This window comes from Marmota monax, unplaced genomic scaffold (assembly GCF_021218885.2).
Source record: "Marmota monax isolate L192 unplaced genomic scaffold, Marmota_monax_Labrador192_F-V1.1 WCK01_AAM20220418_F8-fsc00010, whole genome shotgun sequence".
In the NCBI taxonomy this organism is placed as follows: Eukaryota; Metazoa; Chordata; class Mammalia; order Rodentia; family Sciuridae; genus Marmota; species Marmota monax.
In genome coordinates this window covers 21,148,039-21,168,975 of record NW_026692321.1, presented here as the reverse complement: position 1 = coordinate 21,168,975, position 20,937 = coordinate 21,148,039, and the positions used below count along the sequence as shown (strand labels likewise).

General features: G+C 42.2%; 1 protein-coding gene across 1 annotated transcript in view; it reads left to right on the top strand.

Annotated features, from left to right (window-relative positions):
• The window catches only part of Alk (ALK receptor tyrosine kinase), a 668,653-nt gene that overhangs the window by 489,905 nt on the left and 157,811 nt on the right, over nucleotides 1-20,937 (top strand). Inside the window, exon 5 of the mRNA XM_058578442.1 lies at nucleotides 4,473-4,600. Within this exon, the coding sequence (XP_058434425.1) occupies nucleotides 4,473-4,600 (128 nt within the window). The remainder of the gene's footprint in view (nucleotides 1-4,472; nucleotides 4,601-20,937) is intronic.

Sequence of the window (20,937 nt, the reverse complement as noted above, 5' to 3'; positions counted from 1 at the left end):
CATAAGTTCTCAGGGTTCTTTTTATCCTATGAAGATCCATGTAAGTTTTTATTGTTGTTGTTTAAACAAAAATGGCAACTGCTATTCAGAAATTGCAAATGCTTTTCCCACTCTCTTTTACCTACACTCTTTTCCCTTCTTGAATCTCATAAAAGAGTTGAGCTACAGATACTTGCATTTTTTCATGGACCAGAGTGGTTCCATGAAGAAGGTGGCAGTCTTCTATAAGCCCCCTTATTGAGGCCCTACTGTGTGCTTAGATCTGCTCTAATTACTTTGTAGGCATCCTTCTCACTGATCCTCATCCCCATTCAACAAGCTTGGTGTTATGACCTCCAACTTTAAGACAAGGAAACTGAAACTCAGAAGTTGAATCACTTCCCCAGTAGCTTAACTAGCTGAGAATGGAGTCCAGACCCTGACTCACTGCACTACAACAGCCAAAGCATCTCAGAAGGCCCTCCAGTGAGTGGCTTGCAGTGGGCCAGGGCCTCTTAGGTGGGCAGCTTGATGTCATTATTATGCCCTCTGGGATATTGCACAGCAGGAAAGTAAACCACATCTTCGGTCTTGTCAACGGCCACCCATGCCCTCACGTGCCATCACAGAATGTCCCTTTATATCTGGGCTTAAAATAACTTGCTTCACCTTCCCAAGTCACAGCTGCCAAACCTTCAGTCACATCAGCAGCTCTCCTTGTGGCAGACGTGCCAGTTTCCCTTAAACATATGGAAACTAACCTGGGAGGAAACAATGGGAGCCTTAGAGATTCTTTTGTTTCATGACAGCTTCTTGGGAGTTTTCGGTGGATTGTCTGACAGTATGTGCCACCATCTGGCTGGAGTGTCTACCCTCAAAACCAGACTGGTGATCCCTCCAGTAACATTAAATAGACACCTTCTTCTCTATTTCTAGGGTACAAAATGCAATTGAGTACAAGGGCTGGATTGGCCCCTAAGTTGCATTTTTCTCTTGTTCTTGCAATCCAGGAGCAGTGCTGTGCTTTATTTTAACCTTAGGTCTGTAGGTAACCCAATGTGTGGTCAAGTCTCTACTTCCCCCAAGAAGGTTGGGACTGAGCATCTTTGCATGAATAGATCTGTGATTTCATGACTCGTTGCTCTTCTCCCACCTCTGTGAGATATTATGTGTTAATTGCAGCTTCTAGGACTTTCATCAAATATTTTATCACTCGGACTCCTGTAATCTGATTGAGAAATATGGACATGAGATCGATAAGGGCCCTTGGAGAACACTTAATTCAATGTCCACATTTTACTATTGAAGAAACTAAAATTCAAGGAGGTGCAGGGATTTGTCCAAAGGCAAGCAAATCCAGAAGCAGAATCCAGGACTCAGTTCCCACTTTAGTGGTCTTTCGATTTACTACTTCTAGGCTCTCAGTCAGAAATAGACCTTGATATTCATAAACTAACTCCTTTCTGCCTTTTTAATGGACTTTAATTTACTCATTGTGATGTAATCACTCAGCAAAAGTGGGTGGTCAGTTTTTTTCTTAGAAAATTCAAGTTGAACATGCTTTCTCTGCTTGAGAATACCATTGATCGGAAAACATCCAAAATTTCAGGCATTTGGAGAAAAGAGCCTTATTCAGAACCATCAGGCAAATGAGGGGCAGAGCAGGCAGAACTGGAACTGGAGAGCTCCAGAGAGACATGCAAAAGATAATGGATTGTGACAGGCTTTCCATACAGTCCTCTGGCTTCCTAAGGTCCGGGTGGACACCCCACACTGTCAGATTGATGGATAGAAACACCAGTGCTAAGAGGGTCACAAATCCCCAGCACATGGATACAGTTGCACTGTTTCTGGGAGGCTTCAGGTCAGAACATAACCTCCCCAACCTCCCCCCATGAAAGCATAAGCAGAGTTGCCACCAGCCAAAGCAAGGACAGCCAGACCCTAATGAACCGGTTTCAAGACCACTGGGATATAAGCAAAGAAAATGGAGGCAGGCAGAGGAAAGAGCTTGGATTTATTTTTCACTGGGTTTTGGCTGTCTCTTAAACAAATCTGACCCTAGGTGTTAGTATGCCCTCTTCCAGTCCCAGCTTCCCTGGATATAAAATACATGTTTGGCAACTGCTCTGAAAGTTATTAAAGTTGCAGCAGTAAACTATGGGAGGCCAGAGAATTTCAGACAAAAGTTATTGCATCGGTAACTCAGAAACTAATTCCTAAAACTCCTGACACATTTATCCAAAGGGCTAGTGCCAATATAGAAATGGAAATCATTGTCAAGGGCCACTGTGTACCTGGAATTAAAATCCATCATTCCTCAGAACAGTGAGCTATGATTTGGGCAGAATATGAATGCTCATGCCTTTCCCTACCATCCTTCCTTGAAAATAGGGTCCTTTATGTTTCAGAAGAACAAGAAAAATTCTGCTTTTGTTTATTTTTCCTTAAGAACCCTTCCTTTACATTTTCTTTTCAAATATTTCTTTCCTTGACAGTCCCACATTTGAACCAAAAGGCCTCCTTTTCCTTATTCAATTGCACTGGTTTTATTTTGGATAGAAATCCTGCTGGGTACAGTAACAGAGAACAAACTTTACAGCAGCAATAACCCCTTCTACAGTATCTATTGTGGGGAAACTTAATACACTTTTATTAAATGGCTGAGGAATTGACTCCAGTGATCTGAATTAACTACAGAAGAGCAGAGGAGGAGCAGAAATACCTCCTTCATGCAAGATACCTACTACATGCCCAGCAACATTCAGGGCCCAGAAACAGGGAGCACCCCTTTGAGAAGTCATTGATTGCCCCAGGCAACACCTTTATCAGCAACAGCTAGCCAAATCAGCAAGGATCCCATGGGACCCAGTGTTAGAAAGCAAATGTGGAAATGGGCCCCTGGATTCACCATGGGTGGAGTGGCAGGAAGCTTCATTTATAAATAGGCACACACTTTGACTCAGATTCTAGGACTTTGTCCCAAGGCAGAGCTTAGATAAATACACATGGTTACCTTTAGCACGATCATGACAGAAACCAGAAGTAATGCACAAGTTGTTAAAAATGCAGCCAATGAGAAGATAATAGAACCTCTATTTGCTGCCTCATGACATACTATTGAGCAGGCAAGTGCAATCACAGAGAGCATATGCTATTTATATAAATATTTATATATCTCATTTATATAAAATGAGAACTGGCAGGTTGCCCACTGAGGTAGTGACTTTGGTTACTGCTAGACAATGAGGTTCTGGGTGACTTTTCTATTTTACAACTTTTCTCAATTGTTGAGTTTTTATTTATTTTTATAATAAGCATCACTTTATATTTGGGGAGAGGAGTTAAAAAGTTTTTTAAATGAAAAGCTAAGGGTAAGAAAATATGAAATGTGTGATGATTTCAAGGGTGTATACCTAAGTCAAACCCATTGACTTATACATTTTAACTCATCAAATTATACTTTTAGTACATGCAATTTATTAAATGTCAATTATATATTTGTAAAGTTGTTTTCTTGAGGAAAGAAAACAGCCCAGATAATTTCCATTCTCACTCAAAATTGTATGGTGTATGTATGTGTGTATATATATATATATATATATATATATATATATATATATATACACACACACACACACATACATATACATACATATATATATACACACATGCATATATACATATATATATACATATATACATATATGTGTATATATATATGTATATATCAATGTTGAAAAGTAAATTTGATGTTCCAATCAGTGACAGGAGCCATTTCAAGAGGTTAATAGCATGAGCAAGGTGTAAAAGTGTTCATTTAGCTTATTCTCTGTTCTCTGACAGTGTCAGTGTCCTTCATTATAGATGGATGCAGAGCTCACCATTTGACCTGCTTCTATCTTCTTCTGCTTGCACTTTTTTGCAAAGTCCATGTCAATCTTAGGTACCTTTTACTCCAAAATACATGCTTGGGTGCACTTTAATTTTCCCACAGTAAATAAATAGCTCTTGCTAGCTTCCCATAAGTAACAACATAGCAGACCTGAAGGTTCTGAGACTCTGGTATCAGATAAAGTGCCAAAAACTAAGTTTTATTTCCAGAAAAAATGATCCATAGACTGATAAATGTTTTGAAGACTTTGCCTCAACTCTGCTGCCAGCTCCTTTTCACTATGTAGATTCTTCCCCTATAAGACTAGCTACTGAAATATTCCAAATATTTTAAATTGCCTTAAAAAGAATATGACAAAAGAAATGCCATGGCTAAAGTGTGTTTGAAAATTGTGTCTCTGAGTTAGCCGGACAAGAAGGAAGCAAATGCTTACACGCTGCTGTCAGGGTCATCATCCCCAGCACTATGTGGGCATCCATCTCTTGATGCCTGTGAAGAATGTAAACCCTGAAGTCACTGCATGACCCTCTCTGCAGGTGAGGCTGCTTCTCATCACTGTTTTTCTGTGCTTTCTTCCTTTGCTTTCCAACGGAACCAGCTGGACCGTGCTGCAGGGAAGAATTGGGCGCCCAGAGAACCCATTCCGAGTGGCCCTGGAATACATCTCAAGTGGAAACCGAAGTCTGTCTGCAGTGGACTTCTTCGCCCTGAAGAATTGCAGCGAAGGTATTTGAACTCAGCTTGCCCCTCCACTCATTGAGAGCCTGTTGTCATGTGTGTCAATGACCTGCAACTGTGCTTAGCTGAGAAGGTACACACTTATACATCGAAGGCTATGGTGCTTAAGAGCTGATTCTAAATATTACGCAGTGCACCATAGACCAAACGATCAATTTTCAAAGATCCAGAATAAAATGATAACTACTTAATATAAAGCTGCATCAAATAGAATCTGGTGTTTGCTAGGTAACATAGTAGCTTAACTTCCCTGGCTGCCAAATGCTTACAGTTATTTATATTTGATCATAGAACATTATAAATGGATGCCAGGCAATAGAATGGTGTAGTGAGCCCCCAAGAACCCTCAATGCAACTTCAACTGTTATCAAGATTCGCCATTTTTGCTTCACCTTTATCTCTACATACTCTGCACCTTCTCCATAACTTAATGCTTAGTTTGCTTTTTCTTTTCTCTGAGGTTAAATTTGCAACTAAATATTATAATGATTTTACTGAAGCTATTATTGAGAGACCACATGGGAAATGGTTATATGTGAAATCTTTAGCTTATTTTGTAAAAGCCATTAGGATAGGGTCCACTCTTGCCATTTAAATCCTTTTATACAAGTCCCACATTGTGAATTTATTTCAGGATCTATTACCGAGAGAAGGTAATTTGTTGGGCTTTTTTTTTTTCTCCTTTTTTCCTTTGTTGCCAGGAAACTCTGAACTAAATGCAATGCACCATCACAGTAATTATATCTGTGTAATTACACAGATATAGGTTTTTGATAAGCTTTTCCCCTTTCCTCTGAGAGTTTTTGATCTTCTGTTCCTATTTTCAATATCATGTTTTATATGTAACTTTATTAAACTTTGCCTCAACTCTGTTTTCTAAGTGGGATGACGTGGATCATCAGTAGATATATGAGGATGGTTTTCCTTGATTTCTCAGAAGACCCAGTCATAATTATAAGCATCCTTTATTCCCCAGATATCAAGGGTAGCTAAGCTTGAGTTCCACCAACTTCAGTAAGAGTCCTTTAATTATTGCTGTTCTGTAATTCCTGCCTCTGCCCAGAGGTTGATTGAAGGGCACTTTAGCCTGCGCCATGAAACCTGGGGTCTGAGGGGCCAAAGAATGAAGTGCAGACAGGAAGGAAATCCAGGGTACTCTCAGACCTAAATTCCCAATTTTGACTATTTCTGAACAATCCTAAAGGCCCAGAACACAGAGAAGCCCTCTGCTGCCTGTGGAAGCCTGGATTTGAACCTGGTGCTTCTTGGAGGTGGGGTGGGTTAGAGACACCCTTAGTTCAGGAGCCCCAGTGACCACCTTGCTCCTTACACTGTTGTAGCTTCTCATTCATTGCAGGTCTCACAAGATCTTTCACAAATGAATTTTATTGTTGTTCTTATTTTAATCAGAACAGAGTTGTATGTGGGGAGAAGAAAAATCACCACAAAATGATAGATTACACTTTAGTTCAAGTTGAAATTGTGGTTGCCCTATAATATGAGGCACTGTAGAGAAACTGTGGTTTGGGAGCTAGCCAGGAGTTTGGATGTCTGTTTCTGCACTCATGAACTTAGGGATTTGCGAATGTCTCTGGAATTCATCAAGCTGCATAGATGTTGAGGGTCTATGTACCTTCCCAAAAGAAGCCATCTGTTGAAATGGAACAAGTTAACAGGAATGTGATAGAGAAAAGGTATCCAGTTTCTAAAACTGGCTTATCTCATTTGAACAACATCAGGAGAAGAAACTAAGAGACCGTAAATATCTAGAAATTAGGCCCAGCACAAATGCTGCAAAGATTTCCTGCCCTGCAAAAATTCCTTGCACATTCAAATTATGAATTTCATCAGATGTACAATTTTTTTTTTTTTGGTTCCAGGGATTGAACCCAGGGGTATTCAACCACTGAGCCACATCCCCAGCCCTTTTTTTGTATTTTATTTAGAAACAGGATCTCACTGAGTTGCTTAGGGTTCTCACTAAGTTGATGAAGCTGGCTTTGAACTTGAGATCCTCGTGCCTCAGCCTCCCGAGCTGCTGGGATTACAGGTGTACCCCCACCACATCCATCTTTTTTTATACAGATGTTTCTCCCTTACTTTGCAGCTCCCTCTCACCTACAAATTCCATCCCCTAGAGCTTGTGTAGCATTGGCAGTGAGTCTGTTACAGGGCTTTAGAGACCTTTTCCTGGTCTGCTTCTCTACCCTGATAACACCAGTGGAGTTGACCTCCTTAAGCTTTCTCTAATGATCCAGAAAATCGCTGCTTACAGGCACCCTCTTAAAGGAGGGAGAAGAGAAGACAAATCTGCCTCTGATTCCCCAGGGAAGGCACTTGGCCAGGTTGTCCTGGTCCACTTATTACCCAGGATCCAAGTCCAGAGGCTCCAGATCCAAGGAGAGATGATCCTCATGAGGAAGTAGTTGTTCTCTACACTCCTCCTCTCACTAAGAACACAGCCATCAAGGGGCATGAAGAGATTTGTGTGTGTGTGTGTGTGTGTGTGTGTGTGTGTGTGTGTGAGAAAGAGAGCAGAGAAGAGCAAAGTGACACCAGAGGTTCCTTAGAACTTCTTATTCTTCTGTCATAGTAGGACAAATTCAACTAGTGTAGACAAGTTGTTATCCTAGGAATTAGCCTAAAACTACACCCACATATATTTTTTGAAATATATATTTTTTAGTTGTAGGTGGACACAATACCTTTATTTATTTATTTCTCTGTTTGTTAATTAATTTATTTATTTAATGTGGTGCCGAGGATTGAACCCAGTGCCTCACGCACGCTAGGTGAGTGCTCTATCACTGAGCCACAAACCCAGCCCCATATATATTTAAATTTGGTGGGGTTTTATGGGAAAGTCATATTTAAGGTCTGTGATACAGGCTAGTATATTTTCTGGGGTCACTGCTTTGGTTAAGTTATGACAAAGAGGAGAGAAAGGGGGAAAAGTAGCTAGCATCTTCCAGGGGCAAACAAAGCTGATGATATGCTAGTCAGAGATGTAGATGTTTCTAGACTATTTTCTGATGGAAACTTGGTCCCCTGGTGATAAGGCACAGATAACATATGAAGGGAAGTACAACTATAGATCTTCATGACTCTTCTTTGGCCCACATGAAAAGAGATGCCATTTTAGTTAATCTGGAGAAGGCTTACAGGAGACATTGGGAAAACTCTCCCTGCAGAGGTGACAATATCTATCCATAGGTATCACCAGGACAGTGGCCATGCCTATTTTCTCTTTAAATCTTTACATGACTCACAGTCTATTGAGAATGTGGGCTGATAGCAACCACCACTAACCTTGGTGGAGCACTCCCAAAGTGTCAATCCTTTTACATGTGTTATCTCATGCAGGCTTAAACAATGATGCTGTAACAGAGGGACAAATCTCCTCCTTTTACAGATGGGGAAACTGAGCTCACAGGTCATTTGGTGAAAAGTAAGGCCAAACTGAACCCTAAGTGAACCTGACCACAAAGCCAGTGTTTCGGTCCACTCTCCTCTACCATCTTGGTTGATGTGCAGAGGCTGGGGTTTTATTCATTACTGGAAACATCAGAATCATCTTTGTTCCCCATCCTCCTCCACTTCCTTGGCCATAACCTTGAGCCCTAAGCTTGCTGCTGCCTCGTGTTCTATTGCCGAGTGCCACTGCTGCAGACTCTTACATTTGCCCTTCTGACTCCATTTTCTTAGCCATGCACCTTGATCTTCTTATGTTCTTCATATATGTCACCTTAGCCTTCAGCTGGTCTAAAACTGCTACCATTTCTTCCCATCTTGCCAGACAGACCTCCTCAGTATTGCATTTCCTTGTGGCACTCACATGTGACTTTTATTCCCTCCCACATCAGAAAATAATGAAATATAGGGGCTATGCTGGGACACCTCACTCAGTTTCTGGGGCCAGGAAAAGGCATTTGCAGCTACTGTAATTCTACTTGGAAAACATTGCTGTCTGCATCTAAATTTAGTATCTGCTTTACAATCATTTCCCAATTAGTCATTTTGGGATCCCAACTTGAGGTTCAGGACCCTGTCCTATATTTCTTTTATTTCTGGAGGGAACAGTTAGCCCAGCAGTAAACACATAGGAAATGTCACATAAATACTTCTTGACAGATTGGTTAATCAATCAATTAATAAATGTTGCTTCTGTTTTATGGCCTTGGGCTATTGCCCTATTACTGTGAAGAGAAATTGCTTGGGATGGGTTTTTCCCCTGAAAAGCCAGTGAAAGAGCAGTTTATACATTTGACACAGCCGAGAGGGACATCAGCCCCCTGATACACCCAGGTCTGGGCTTTCAGGGAGCCCTTAGTCCATTCACAAAAACCTTTCTTGAGCAGACAACCCAGGGCAATAAGATCGCAGCATACTCATTAGACCTCTGAGCTTCAGAGATGTCTACAAAAAAATCACAGGTCAGAATGGGCAGGACAAGTTTCTCAAAAAGGATTTGAAAAGGACCAGAGTGGCTCTGAGAAGCTCATAAAAACGAACACGACTGCAGCCACCTAGCACTTCCGCACACCAAGTCCTTTTCTAAGTGTACTTTTTATATTAACCCAGTTAACCCTTTCAACAGTGCCGTTGGGTACATATCATTATTACCATCACTCCAGTTATATGGCTAGGGAAATTGAGGCACAGAGAAGTAAGTTGTTCCCCCAAAGTCCCACAGCTGATATTGGAATGCAGGGGGCTCTAGCTCCAGAATCCATACTCTTAGCTACCACATCTTTCTGCTTCCTGTGGAAGGTCACTGCCAAAAGAACACCAGAAAGTATCTAACCAAGACACAAAGATCGTCCCTGAAATTTGACAGTGTAAATTACTGATAAGTCCAAGGTGCTTTCTGCTTCTACCTTATGGTTAAGTTCCCAGTTTTTCTTTGAAACCAATTCAACATTATCTTCTCCCTACCCAGAAAGACCCCTACCCACTGGTCTGCACAATCTCAGGGGGCTACACAGGATCTCACCCAGGAAAAGCAGGGAGCTGTGGGTAGCTTCTGTCTGAACCTAAGTTACTTTACTGCAGGTCACCAGCAAGAAACATCTGCAGGTTCCCAGGCCAGAGCCATGCTCAGCTCACAATAGATTCTTAACAAGAAGCAATCTAGGCCCCTTACACTGCTGAGACACCTGCATACATATTATCTCTGACTCATCCATTAAGGAGTCATAACCCCCACATGAGGAATTAGCCCACTGTTTTTTTCAAGCTCAGGAAGCACGAGGAATGCAAGATGTCAAACAGAGCCCCACTACCACAGATGCCTTGAAACACATGACCCCCGGTTAGAGAACAAAATTCTTAACTTCTCTGGGACCACATTGAAGGTATTTGAACTTGATTCAGCCTTTAGAGGCTGAATCCATACTTCAAAGTCTACAAGAGTAGAGGATATATAATTATTCAAGTAGAAGTATCTTAAGGAAATGAGGGTAGGTACCCAGAACCCCACCATTCCACAATCCTTGACATCCTCCATGATGAGTTTTCATGAAACACAGTTTGATCTTCAATGCTCCTGTTAACTCCAGCTTTTCTAATGCTATGATTCTATCCTATTTAAAATATGAAAGTCAGGGGCTGGGGAATTAGCTCAGTTGGTAGAATGCTTGCCTTGCATGCACAGGGCCCTGGGTTCAATCCTCAGAACCACCAAAAAAGACAAGAAAGAAAGAAAGTCAAAAATAGTTACATTAGCCATGCCTTCTTTAAAAGATAATGAACATGCACAGGCTCTATACTTGGGATGTAAGCTATTTTCACAAGGCCAGATCTTTATTCAGATGGGTCCTGTATTTGAGACACTAGGCACTGAGTTAGTATGAGTATTTATAAAAGTAAAAAATGGGTGACATATCCAAGCTTTGACCCCTCTCTTTCCTTCCACTGCACCAAAAACACTGATAGGCAATAGAGGACATTTTCCTTAGGTCAGTGGGGACAAGAAAAAGAAAAAAAGAAAGAAGCTGAACAAACAGATTCTAATCTTTGGCCAGCCATGTGGAGCCAATCAGTGTTTGGAGTAGGCTCCAAAAATCCAGCTGGGTAAAATGAGGGATTACTTCATGGGCTCCTGGCAGCCAGGCCCAAATTGGGCATTTTTTGTTCCAGCAGCAAGCAACACCCCAGCAGGATCCTCAGTCTGTGCTTGTAAATGGAGATTACAGTGACATTCTGTCTTGGGGTTGCCAGCAGAAAACTCTCTCTTTATGTAGCAGATTCATCTATCCCTCCACCCGTGGATCCCCCATTCATTCAGCAGACATTTACCCAAGAAGATACTAAGCTGAGCGCAGACAGACATTGATATAAAACTGCTGTTTCTGTCTGGGCTGAGTTTTGGTATGGTGGCTTTAAGTTGTCTCTTCTCCTTGGCACAGAAACTATTCCCCAGTGGGCATCCCTGACTTATATTTATTTTGCAACAGAGGAGTTGACCAGGTGCCCCATTTGTCAAGATGTCTTCCTCCAAATTAGTACCACTTTTCCTTTCTCAGAAAGACCGTAGAAGGAACACTGAATCAGCAATCAGGAGTCCTGGATTGAGGTCCCCTCCCCACCTCTTATTTTCCATAAACCAACCAACTCTTCAGATCCAAAGGGACATTATCAGCCTCCTTCAGAATTGACACATGGATGGTTTTTGTAATTGAAGGTGAAAATAACAGTAAGTCAATGGTTGTCCTAGAATTGACCTTGACATGAGAGTACGAGAAGGGGGCGGTGGAGGTGCGCTATACATGATGCCATGGGCTACCCAACCTCACTGACTGGGCCTTTCCTTGTCTGAAGTCTTTAAGGTTCAATTGCTCCCTCACTGTTGCTCAGGTTATCGTGGAGAAGCTACCATTCACAGAAATAAATTGGTTCCTCTGACACCTGCTGCAAAGCTTGTTAATTAATGGCCAAATGCCAAGGTGGATGATGGGAGTCACATGCTGCCAACCTGAGAGGTGCTGCAAGCTGGGTCAGTCTCTTCAAGGGACTGAATCAGCTTTGCAGTGGTGGGGTCCGTGACTGGAAAGTGAACCCGGGGGACAGCACAGCCACAGCCTCCAAATGAGCCCTGTTTGTGGTTGGTGAATGCTTTTTTCAAAACACTCCTTAACTCCCTATTTCCAAAGTCTCCTGGCCTTAATTTATCTGTATTCTGAATTATTTAAAAGACGAGCATTAAAATTACAATTTCATGTAGCCACTCAGATCTCCTCGTATTTCTCCAAACAGCCCCCACTCAGGCTGCTTTCCACTATGCAACTTCAGGGTGCTCTTTGAAAATCGTGCACTTCTTCCAAGTCTCAGCTCAAATACTATTTTCTTAAAGAAGTCTCACTTCCGAATTACGTTTCCATACATTTCTGTTTTAGAATGGTCTATTTCTCTCCAGAGTTATTTTTGTGTTTCACTTAATAGATGTTCCTAGAATCAAAGAATGTTCTGTTTTTTTAATCTCTGCATCTCAATTAGCAACGAAGAGTATGCTGTTTTCATTGTGAGCACTCCATAAAGGCTTACTTATCCCAGTAGAAGAGAGAGATTACAGGCTTTAAAGTCAGACAGAACGAGTGTGGAATCCCAGCTCCATCATGTCCTACCTTTGTGAGCTCAGAAGCATTTCTTAAATCCATGGGTTTTGATTTTCTCATCAGTAAATGAGCTAATAATACTTAAGTATAGGGGTTTTTTGGAAATTAAAACAGATATTGTGTGCAGAGCCCTTGGCTAGTGCCTGATACAATAAATACTCTCTAAGGCCCCTTGATTAAGCTGAATCCCCTCATTCTGCAATCAGAGCTGCACAACTCTGCATAGCTCTTTGAGGTATGTTTGTGGCCTTGCCCACCTTCTGCTTTCCATTTGCACTTTGTCTGAGTCATTGGGCAGAGGCAAAGGCTATCCCATTCCTAACAGAGACTCTGATAGCCCTGATCTGCATTCTGACTTCTAGGCCTGCTACTTCTCTTTCCCCACCATCCACCCTTTAACATCTGGTAGAGTGTTGGCCTTGTCATTTTGTGATCAGATGTCCAGACTACTTTGTGCCATGCAAAGGAATAGTACTGTTCAATCCTCTGAGGATGGTTGGAAGTTGAAAAGTCTTTTGGACATGCCTATTACACTGCCTCCCTGCCAGAAGACTGGCATCCAAAATAGCCAGGCCAGAGTGCTGGAACCGGAAGGAATTTTGCTGGCCTCCCTTCTCCCCACAGTGCACAGCTACTCTTGGCAGAGACTCCCTTACTTTGGAATGGCTTATTCATATTCACTACTAAAGCCAATTACAAATGCCCACAGAGTGCTTAGGGACAATAACAATTGCTTGGAAGACTACTTTAAATATCCGTCCGACCATTGGAACTCACCAGGAAATGGAGGCAGACACAAAAGATTTTTAAATATAAATAAATAAGGAATGAATGTGCTGAGGTCATTGTACTCCCAGAAGAAAATTACTTTCAAATTACAACTACATAAAAGAAATAATTGAAAAGATTAATCACACTAAAATAATTGGTCTATTTTACAAGTAATTTGGAGCAATATTCAGTCATTGACATCAATGTCGAGTAGTAAAATAGTAATGAATTTCATTCTCTGACTAATGTATTTATTTTATTAATGGTACTAAATGGTGTTGTTACTGCTTATAAATATTTCATAACTTTTAATTCATTAAGATGTTCAAGGAATCTCCAAAAGTATTTATTAGTTTTAAATCGTCCTTAGTATTCAATATGCAATCGCCACTCTGCCTGGGTAATTAAAAAAAATCATTGTTTTGGGTAATGGGAATCTCTTTGAATGGGGAGGATTAAGCCCCCGTTATTAATGAGACTGGTCCTCCAGCTGGAGATGAGTGAGGGGCTTAGGGATCTGCTTCTTCTCCTCACTAAGGCCCCTCTGCAGCCGAGCCTTAAAATCAATGGCTATGAGGCAAACGGGGTGGACCCGAATAAATTACTGCCAGAGGAGATGAGAGAAATGTCTGTTTAGACACAGATTTCAATCCACCACTTCTCTCACACCCTCTCCACCCCCACCCCCCCACCCCCCGAACAGCTAAGGAACTCAAACATCCCAACCTCACTTCCCCTGCTTCTTTCATTCACTGAAGAAGACCACATAGAGAGGGAAATGGCCGAAAGGCAACAGAAAGAAAAGCAGAGAACAATGGCAGTTTAAATCATGAAAAGATTTGGATAGGATTTGGATGAGGAAAAAAAAAAAAAAAGATTTGATTTCTGAGACATTTGGCTGCTATGCATCCATGATGCATACTTAATTTGTGTGAGAAATAAAGATGGCAATGTCTACTCCAAGGTCCCTGTGAGCATTAAATGTGACAGTGTGGTCCTCCTGACATAATGCAGAGACCTCATGGGTTAGTTCTAAGCTTCCCTATAACCTATGAGTGTATGGTTGGCCCAATGAATGGCCTTGGCAAATCTAAACCCCTAGTAAGAACTTTTGGTTCGCGTCATCAAGAAAAAGTGGACCAATAGTGAATTAGTGCACCTCAGTGGACAGGGGAAGTCCAGGCATCCCTAGGAGGAGGGAATAGAGGTCTCGTCCCTCAGTGCCAGGACTCATCCATAAGTCAGAGATTAAGCTCCCAGTAGTTCCTCTGAAGCCTCATCTGCAGGAAAAGGCTGAAGGCATTTTCTGTGGGCAGATTGAGAGAGGCCAACAAGTAGCTTGGAGTAACTGGGGCCAGTGCTTCTCACACCAGGATGTTGTACCTGTAGCATAAGTAGTGGTGGTCTGAAAGGGGGCCACCCACAGAATCAGTAAGGTACATCTTTCCAGAGTTTTAGTTTTACCAAAAAGATTGGGGTGAAGAGACACTTTTATATTAAAATCATCGTGACTATATATTAGGTTCTAATGCAAATTACACAAAATTCTTAAGATAAAACATGACCTAGGAAAAATCTTTCCCATTCATAGGAAGACTGGTAAATGACTTCGCTCTACCCTTCCATGTGAGGTACCTCAGAGGGACATTGGCAAAGTATCACTCCAGGGGGACAGAGGAACATGGTTAGGAGAAAGTACACCAGGCCTTAGATTGTCATCTGGGAAGCTGGGGCCAAAAGGGAAGGTATCTTTTCAGTGCAAGTCATAGATGGAAACACCAGAGACTAGCAATGGGGTATAAACTCCCAATTAGGCAGAGAAGAAGACCAGGTCTTATCATTTCCTTTAAGAACAAGGCTGCAATATCCTGTCTGAACCCCAAATTCCAAGCACATGGATTGATGGGCCATCATGGCAGCACTGGGATCCTCTGAAGCCCACCAGAGAAGGGGTCCAGAAAGTGAGAAGAGCTCTATGAGGCTCCCAGACCACCAGGATACCCTTTCTGCTCTAATTAACAGGAAGAATGAGCCACGTGACAGACCAGTAGAAGATGAGAGGCTCACTTCCTAAAGTTGACATACCAGGTCAGATTCAAACTCACCAAGTATTAGATTTTAAAGTCTCCTGTGCATTGGCCTAAAGTTTCTTAAACCTTCCAAAGGACTGAGTTAATCCTATGATTGGTGTGGTTGGTTTTTGTTTTTGTTTGTTTGGTGGGGACAAGAGAAGGGGTCCTGAACCTTTATCTGAAGATCCCGCAGACAATTTACCTCTTCTCTCCCTAGGCCCCTGAACAGAACTGCTCACACCAGAGGCTATGGGAACTACTTTCCAAAGTCCTCCAGAGAGGAGGACCTTGCACATTGAGTTGGGAGCCTTTTGCTAGCTGAGGGACATAGGTTGGGAGCACAAGAGATGCCCTGCTGGAACCTGGCAGTCTTTCTCTTTGTACTCGTGGTTATTCTAAAGTTTTGGCATTCTCTGTCTTCAGGTTATGCTGAGACAATGGTTTTTGTGGAACTTTATTTTGCCCTTCTTGTTGCAATTTGTTTTGGGAGGAAACTGGGAGACAGTTACTGGGCCGTTGCCCAGAAGGTCCCTCAAAGTACACTTTGCAAACCCCAGAGCAAATGGCCTCTGAGATGCCTACTTCCCTGAGCTCTAGCTTTTGGGATTCTGTGATCAGCATTTGGGGGGATGGGAAGTCTTTTGGATTTTGCTGCTTCCATGTCTTCATAGCTCTTAGCCAGCATTTTGTATCTGTGAAACGATTAACTAACATTGACTAATTGCCCCTCATTAATCATTCATGAAACTGGTAGACCAGGGTCTTATAATTTTCCTCAAGAATACGGCTGCAATATCCTGTCTGGGCCCCAAGTCCCATGTGTGTGGGGTGATGGGCCTTCATGGCAGCACTGGGTTCCTCTGGAGCTCACCAGGGGAGGGGGCCGGAAGGTGAGCAGGGCTCTGTGAGGTTACCAGCCCACTAGGAGGCCTTTTCTGCTCTAATTAACAGGAAGGATGAGCCACATGGCTGACCAATGGCAGCTGAGAGGCAATAAGCTTTAATTAGAGGATTCTTCCTGGAAATTCACACGAACATATTAAGTCTGCTGTCTTAAAAGGTCCAGAGAGGTTGAAAGCCTAAACTACTCCTTTCAATCATTTGCAAAATTTAAATATAAAAAAAAAATACTGGCCCTGGACAAAAGCTCTGATTAGCTCCAGTGGGACAGGAATAGGTGACCCAAGTCTAGGGTATGGAAGGCAGCCAGTCCATATCCCATCCTAGGCTGGTTGTAGGGTCTGTAGTTCAGAAATGCACAGTAGGGCAGGTGAATGATCTGGAGCATGTCAGGAGCAACAGAACTCCCCTGGAGAGGGCAAATTTATCTGTGGGAGTGTTGGGGAGCAAGCAAGTCTCACTCCCAGAGGTCAAGGAGAGCCCAAGAGTGGCTTTAAGACTCTGTCCTGTGGACCTGGGCTTATGAGTATGCAAATCTCGGGTGAGAAATTTCTAGAATTACATTTGTGTGGATCAGAACAGAAAGCAGAAAGTTACAAGGAGAGCTGTCTCTGTTTTCCTTCTTATTATCCCAAGGTTGATACCTTTCTTGTTAGTACAGATACAAACTCACGTTCACTCTCTGGGGCTCTCCCCCTCCCCACCTCTGATGGGCCCACTGTGTGCATGTGTGTACTGATGTGTGAGGGCTGTTCTCCTAACTCCTTTTTCCTTCTTCCACTGACATGTCCTTGTGCTACATTCCTGGGTATGTGTAATACCAAAGCATCTACTCAAATCAGAGTCATTTTACTGGTTTACTCTGCGGGATAATAAATAAATAAGTGCAGCTAGATCATCTTCTGCCTGGCTGTTTGTTTTGACACCTCATGGACAGCCTTTCCCCACTTCTCCCCACCCTCAGCCACAGCCTCTCCTCTTGTGTCTCTCCCAGATTCTGGGTGTCTTTGACTTTTTGCTTGTCTCTGAACTCATTCTCACTTCTTGACTTTCTTCTTTTCCTTTTATGAGTGGAAGAAAACCAGGCTGTGGAATTGGCTATCTGATCCCCGTGGCCACCTCAATTATAAGAGAAGCTTGCTGTGCCCTGGCTTCAGGCACAGGCCTCAGGCTCCATGTCTACGGACAGGTGGCTGAAATGGTCAAATTGGCCACACTGGGGCCCAGCCCCCAGGTGTGCACAGATGGGATCTTCTTCTCTTTAGACATAGGGTCACTGAATCTCTTTCCATTCCCTCTTTTTTCATTATCTCATTTCCCTTTCTTCTCTTTATATACCTGTCATGACCTCATTAAGAGACCACCTCACACACAAATGCACACACACAGAGTGAGGGGGCTGGTGGGCATTTGGACACAGTAATCCTGCCAAGGGCCAGAGTCTTTAGTGGGAGAATGAAGTTCTTTTTTAAAATTTTTAAACTTTAATTCCCACATAGTAGTTGCACTATGTATGTGATAGTGTGACATGTCCATACACCTGTGTAGTATGTAATGATTGGATCAGATTGGTGTCATTGACACATCTATCACCTCAGATATTTATCATTTCTTCACATTGAGATCATTCTAAATGTTTTCTTCCAGTTATTTTGAAATATTCAATTAATGTTTATTCATAGTTATCCTACCACTCTATAAAACATTAGAAGTTATCCTCTATACCTGTTAACCACCCTCTCTCCATCACCTCCCTCCCCCACACACTTCCTAGGCTCTGGTGACCATTATTCAATTCTCTACTTCTTTGAGATCAAATTTTCAGCTTCTACATGTAAGTGAGAACACCATAATGTTTGTCTTTCTGGGCCTGACTCCTTTTGAGGAAGGTCTTAGGAAAGGCTGAGACATTTTCTAGCATGGATCACTTGGCAAAGCCAAAGATGAAGGAAAATATAAGGGTCAGCATTTTCCACTATGGGTCTAGTGAAGTGGCAATGAGCTCTCGGGTACTGGAAGCTGAGATTGCTTTCCCTGCTATATGGGGAGATACCAGAAGCCAGGAGTGACATTCAAAGGAGCCGTCTTCTGTTCTAGGTCAACACAGCAGAGTCTAAGCCCAAAGTGAATTCAAGAGATATTTTCCCCCTTGTCTTTTCCCAGTCTTTACTAAAGTCGTGTTGAACATTTCAACTTCTCTTGGTTGTACTCCCAGAGTTTTATTCTGAGTTTTTGTCAGGATTTTCAAGGGTTCAAATGTCAACTCCAAGAACAGACTAATGATAGCAGTGGTGGTCCATAGGATTCTCCAAGGAAATGAAAAATCTCAGAAAAAGAGGGAAGAGCAAAAGGAAGGAAAGTGGGAGAAGGCTATGAAGTCAAATCACTCCTCACCCAAGAAGTTCAACTTTTGTGCCAAACCTGGGGGCCCAGTGCTTAATTGGTTAAGGAAGGTGAAATTTCCCTGCCTGGTAATGTCCAGATGTATAAACTGGGTTCTCCATTTCCCTACTACATAGTAATTTAATTTGTTTTTTAAATTTTTTTGGTTGTTAAAAACAGCATAGTACTGGCACCAAAATAGACTGGTAGACCAATGGTACAGAATAGAGGACACAGAGATATCCACTTACTCATGTGGGCATATGACTTCATATTATAGACAAAGACAAATATGCCCAGGAGTGGAAGCTCAAATTCTAAATTCCCTGCTTCCAAAAATTTTAAGAATGGATTCTCCCTCACACCATCTAGAAACTCCTTCCGTAGGCCCCAGCACTTCCAGGACTTCCAAGCAGGTGATCAGCAATATCTCTACCCCACCCTCTGCAGTTTGCTGAAGGTGGGACTTCGCCTCTGCTGTGAGGATGCTACAACAGAAATGAATACAAATGTATTAACTGTAATCTGTCATTCCTCTGGCCCTCTGGGGCTTCAGTTGACTATACAATTTTTCAACCATTGATAATCATAAGCTTCACATAATTGAGTACCAGGAAAGGGCCTAAAGGATTTTTTTTTTAAATTTTCCCTCCTCCTTTATTTTACATATTAACAGAATGAAGCCCAAAGAAGTTAAGGTTCTACAGGTATCAAGTGACAAATTTATGACTTTTGACCTTTTATTTGTTTGTTTGTTTCTCACTACCCTGTGAGCTTGGCTCTTGATCATCACCATTCGGGGCAGAACCTGGCACAGACTAGATGCTCAATCAGTTGTCTTTAATTGAAATTAATGGAATACATGACATCCTAATAAAGTATCAAATGGGTGATAAGCATAGTGGGATCTTATATCTCTTGTATTTTCAAAAACAGACCAGCTCAAATCAGCCCCGAGAAAGGGCATGCTCAAGAAAGGATCATATCCATCACCTTAAGTATTTGTCATTTCTTTGTTGTAAGAACATCCTGAATCCTCTCTTCTAGCTATTTGAAATATGCATGCTTTATTGTTAGCTCTGATGCATTCTTGTGCACTATAACAATAGCTAACAATACTGAGCATGGGGCCCCAGAACTTACTCCCCCTCTCTAATGGATATGCTAATCACTCTGATTTGATCATTATACAACATATACATGTATCAAGATGTCACATTATACCCATAAAGATGTACAATTATTATGTGTCAATAAAGTCAAAAAAGAGCAACAGTGAGAAGAAGAAAACTAGACCAGTTGTGATAGAAGAAAATCAGACAATTGGAAAGGATTTTAAAGAGCGTTATAAGGGTTGTAAATTTTATATTTTATGTGCAAAAATGAAAATTAAGCTTTTGAGGAGAACTTTCCTTTTCCACTGATGGCAAACAGCTTCATGTAACCAATTTAAAGTCTATCTGATACTTGGAAATTTTCTTCCTCCTTTGTGAATAGATAAAAAGACAATGGAGAATTCTTCCCCTTTTTAGTCTTCTTTCCATTACTCTGGGTTTAATTGGAAATTAGAAGCCTTCTGTAACATCTAGTACCAGTGTAGCCATCCGCTCCACAGTGTCTTTGATTGGGGACCCTTCTGTGAATATGACTGAGGAGTCATTGCTTACAGGTCATCTGGTCTACCTGAATCACTGGTTCCAGCCACAAGGCCTCTACAGGCCTCCCCACACCCTACCAGCCATCTCAGGGCCTTCACTGTAGGTTCTGAGACCCTGGAAGCTGCTCCCTGATGCTCTGGGTTCTGAGCTCTGTCTATGAAGAACTTCCTAGCTCTACCTGCCACCCCCAGGACCCTCCTGACTGAACTGAGAGCCCAGACCTAACTCAGGGCACATTGCCTGCTGCTCACAAGGCCCTTCAACCATTCTGGCCTTTCACTCCTTCCCACACCCCCACCAGGTACAGCCCCAGGTAGGGAAGGCAAAGGCCTTATTCCCCTAGCACAGCCATTGCCTTGCTCTCCTTCACCAGTGGTCTCTCGGCTCCCAGTCTATGGTGTATTTTCCATACCATCACACATTCTGACTCCCTCTGTGGATTTTTATTGTAGTTCTGTTTGGGGGTCCATCTTGATTCCAGATTTTTAGGTTCAAAAGTCTGTTTTACTCAGAAAAAGTCTAGATCTTACTGTTGAAAACCTGTATTTTTCAAGTGGATCTACCACCCCAACCCAAAGGAGTGCATGAAGAAAGCAATGGGATTAGACTCAGTGAAGTATCCTCTGTAACACAGCAGCACAGAAAGTTTATTTTAAACCTGAACCTCTTCCTTCTTTCCCTTGGAGTTCTTGATTTCCTCTTCCTCCCTGTCCTCATTCTCCAAAATGGGTACCACCAATTCCCGTGATGGCACAATGCCTACGACATAAATGCTCCGTAAAGATGAGCCGGATGAATGGAAGAGGAATGGATGAATGATTGAGGGACTAAATGGCATGTTAAGATTGCTCCATTATGCACACCTGCTCCCTGCTTCTCATGCAGCATCCACCAGAACAGCTTTATTCAGCCATTTTGCTTAAGGAAGA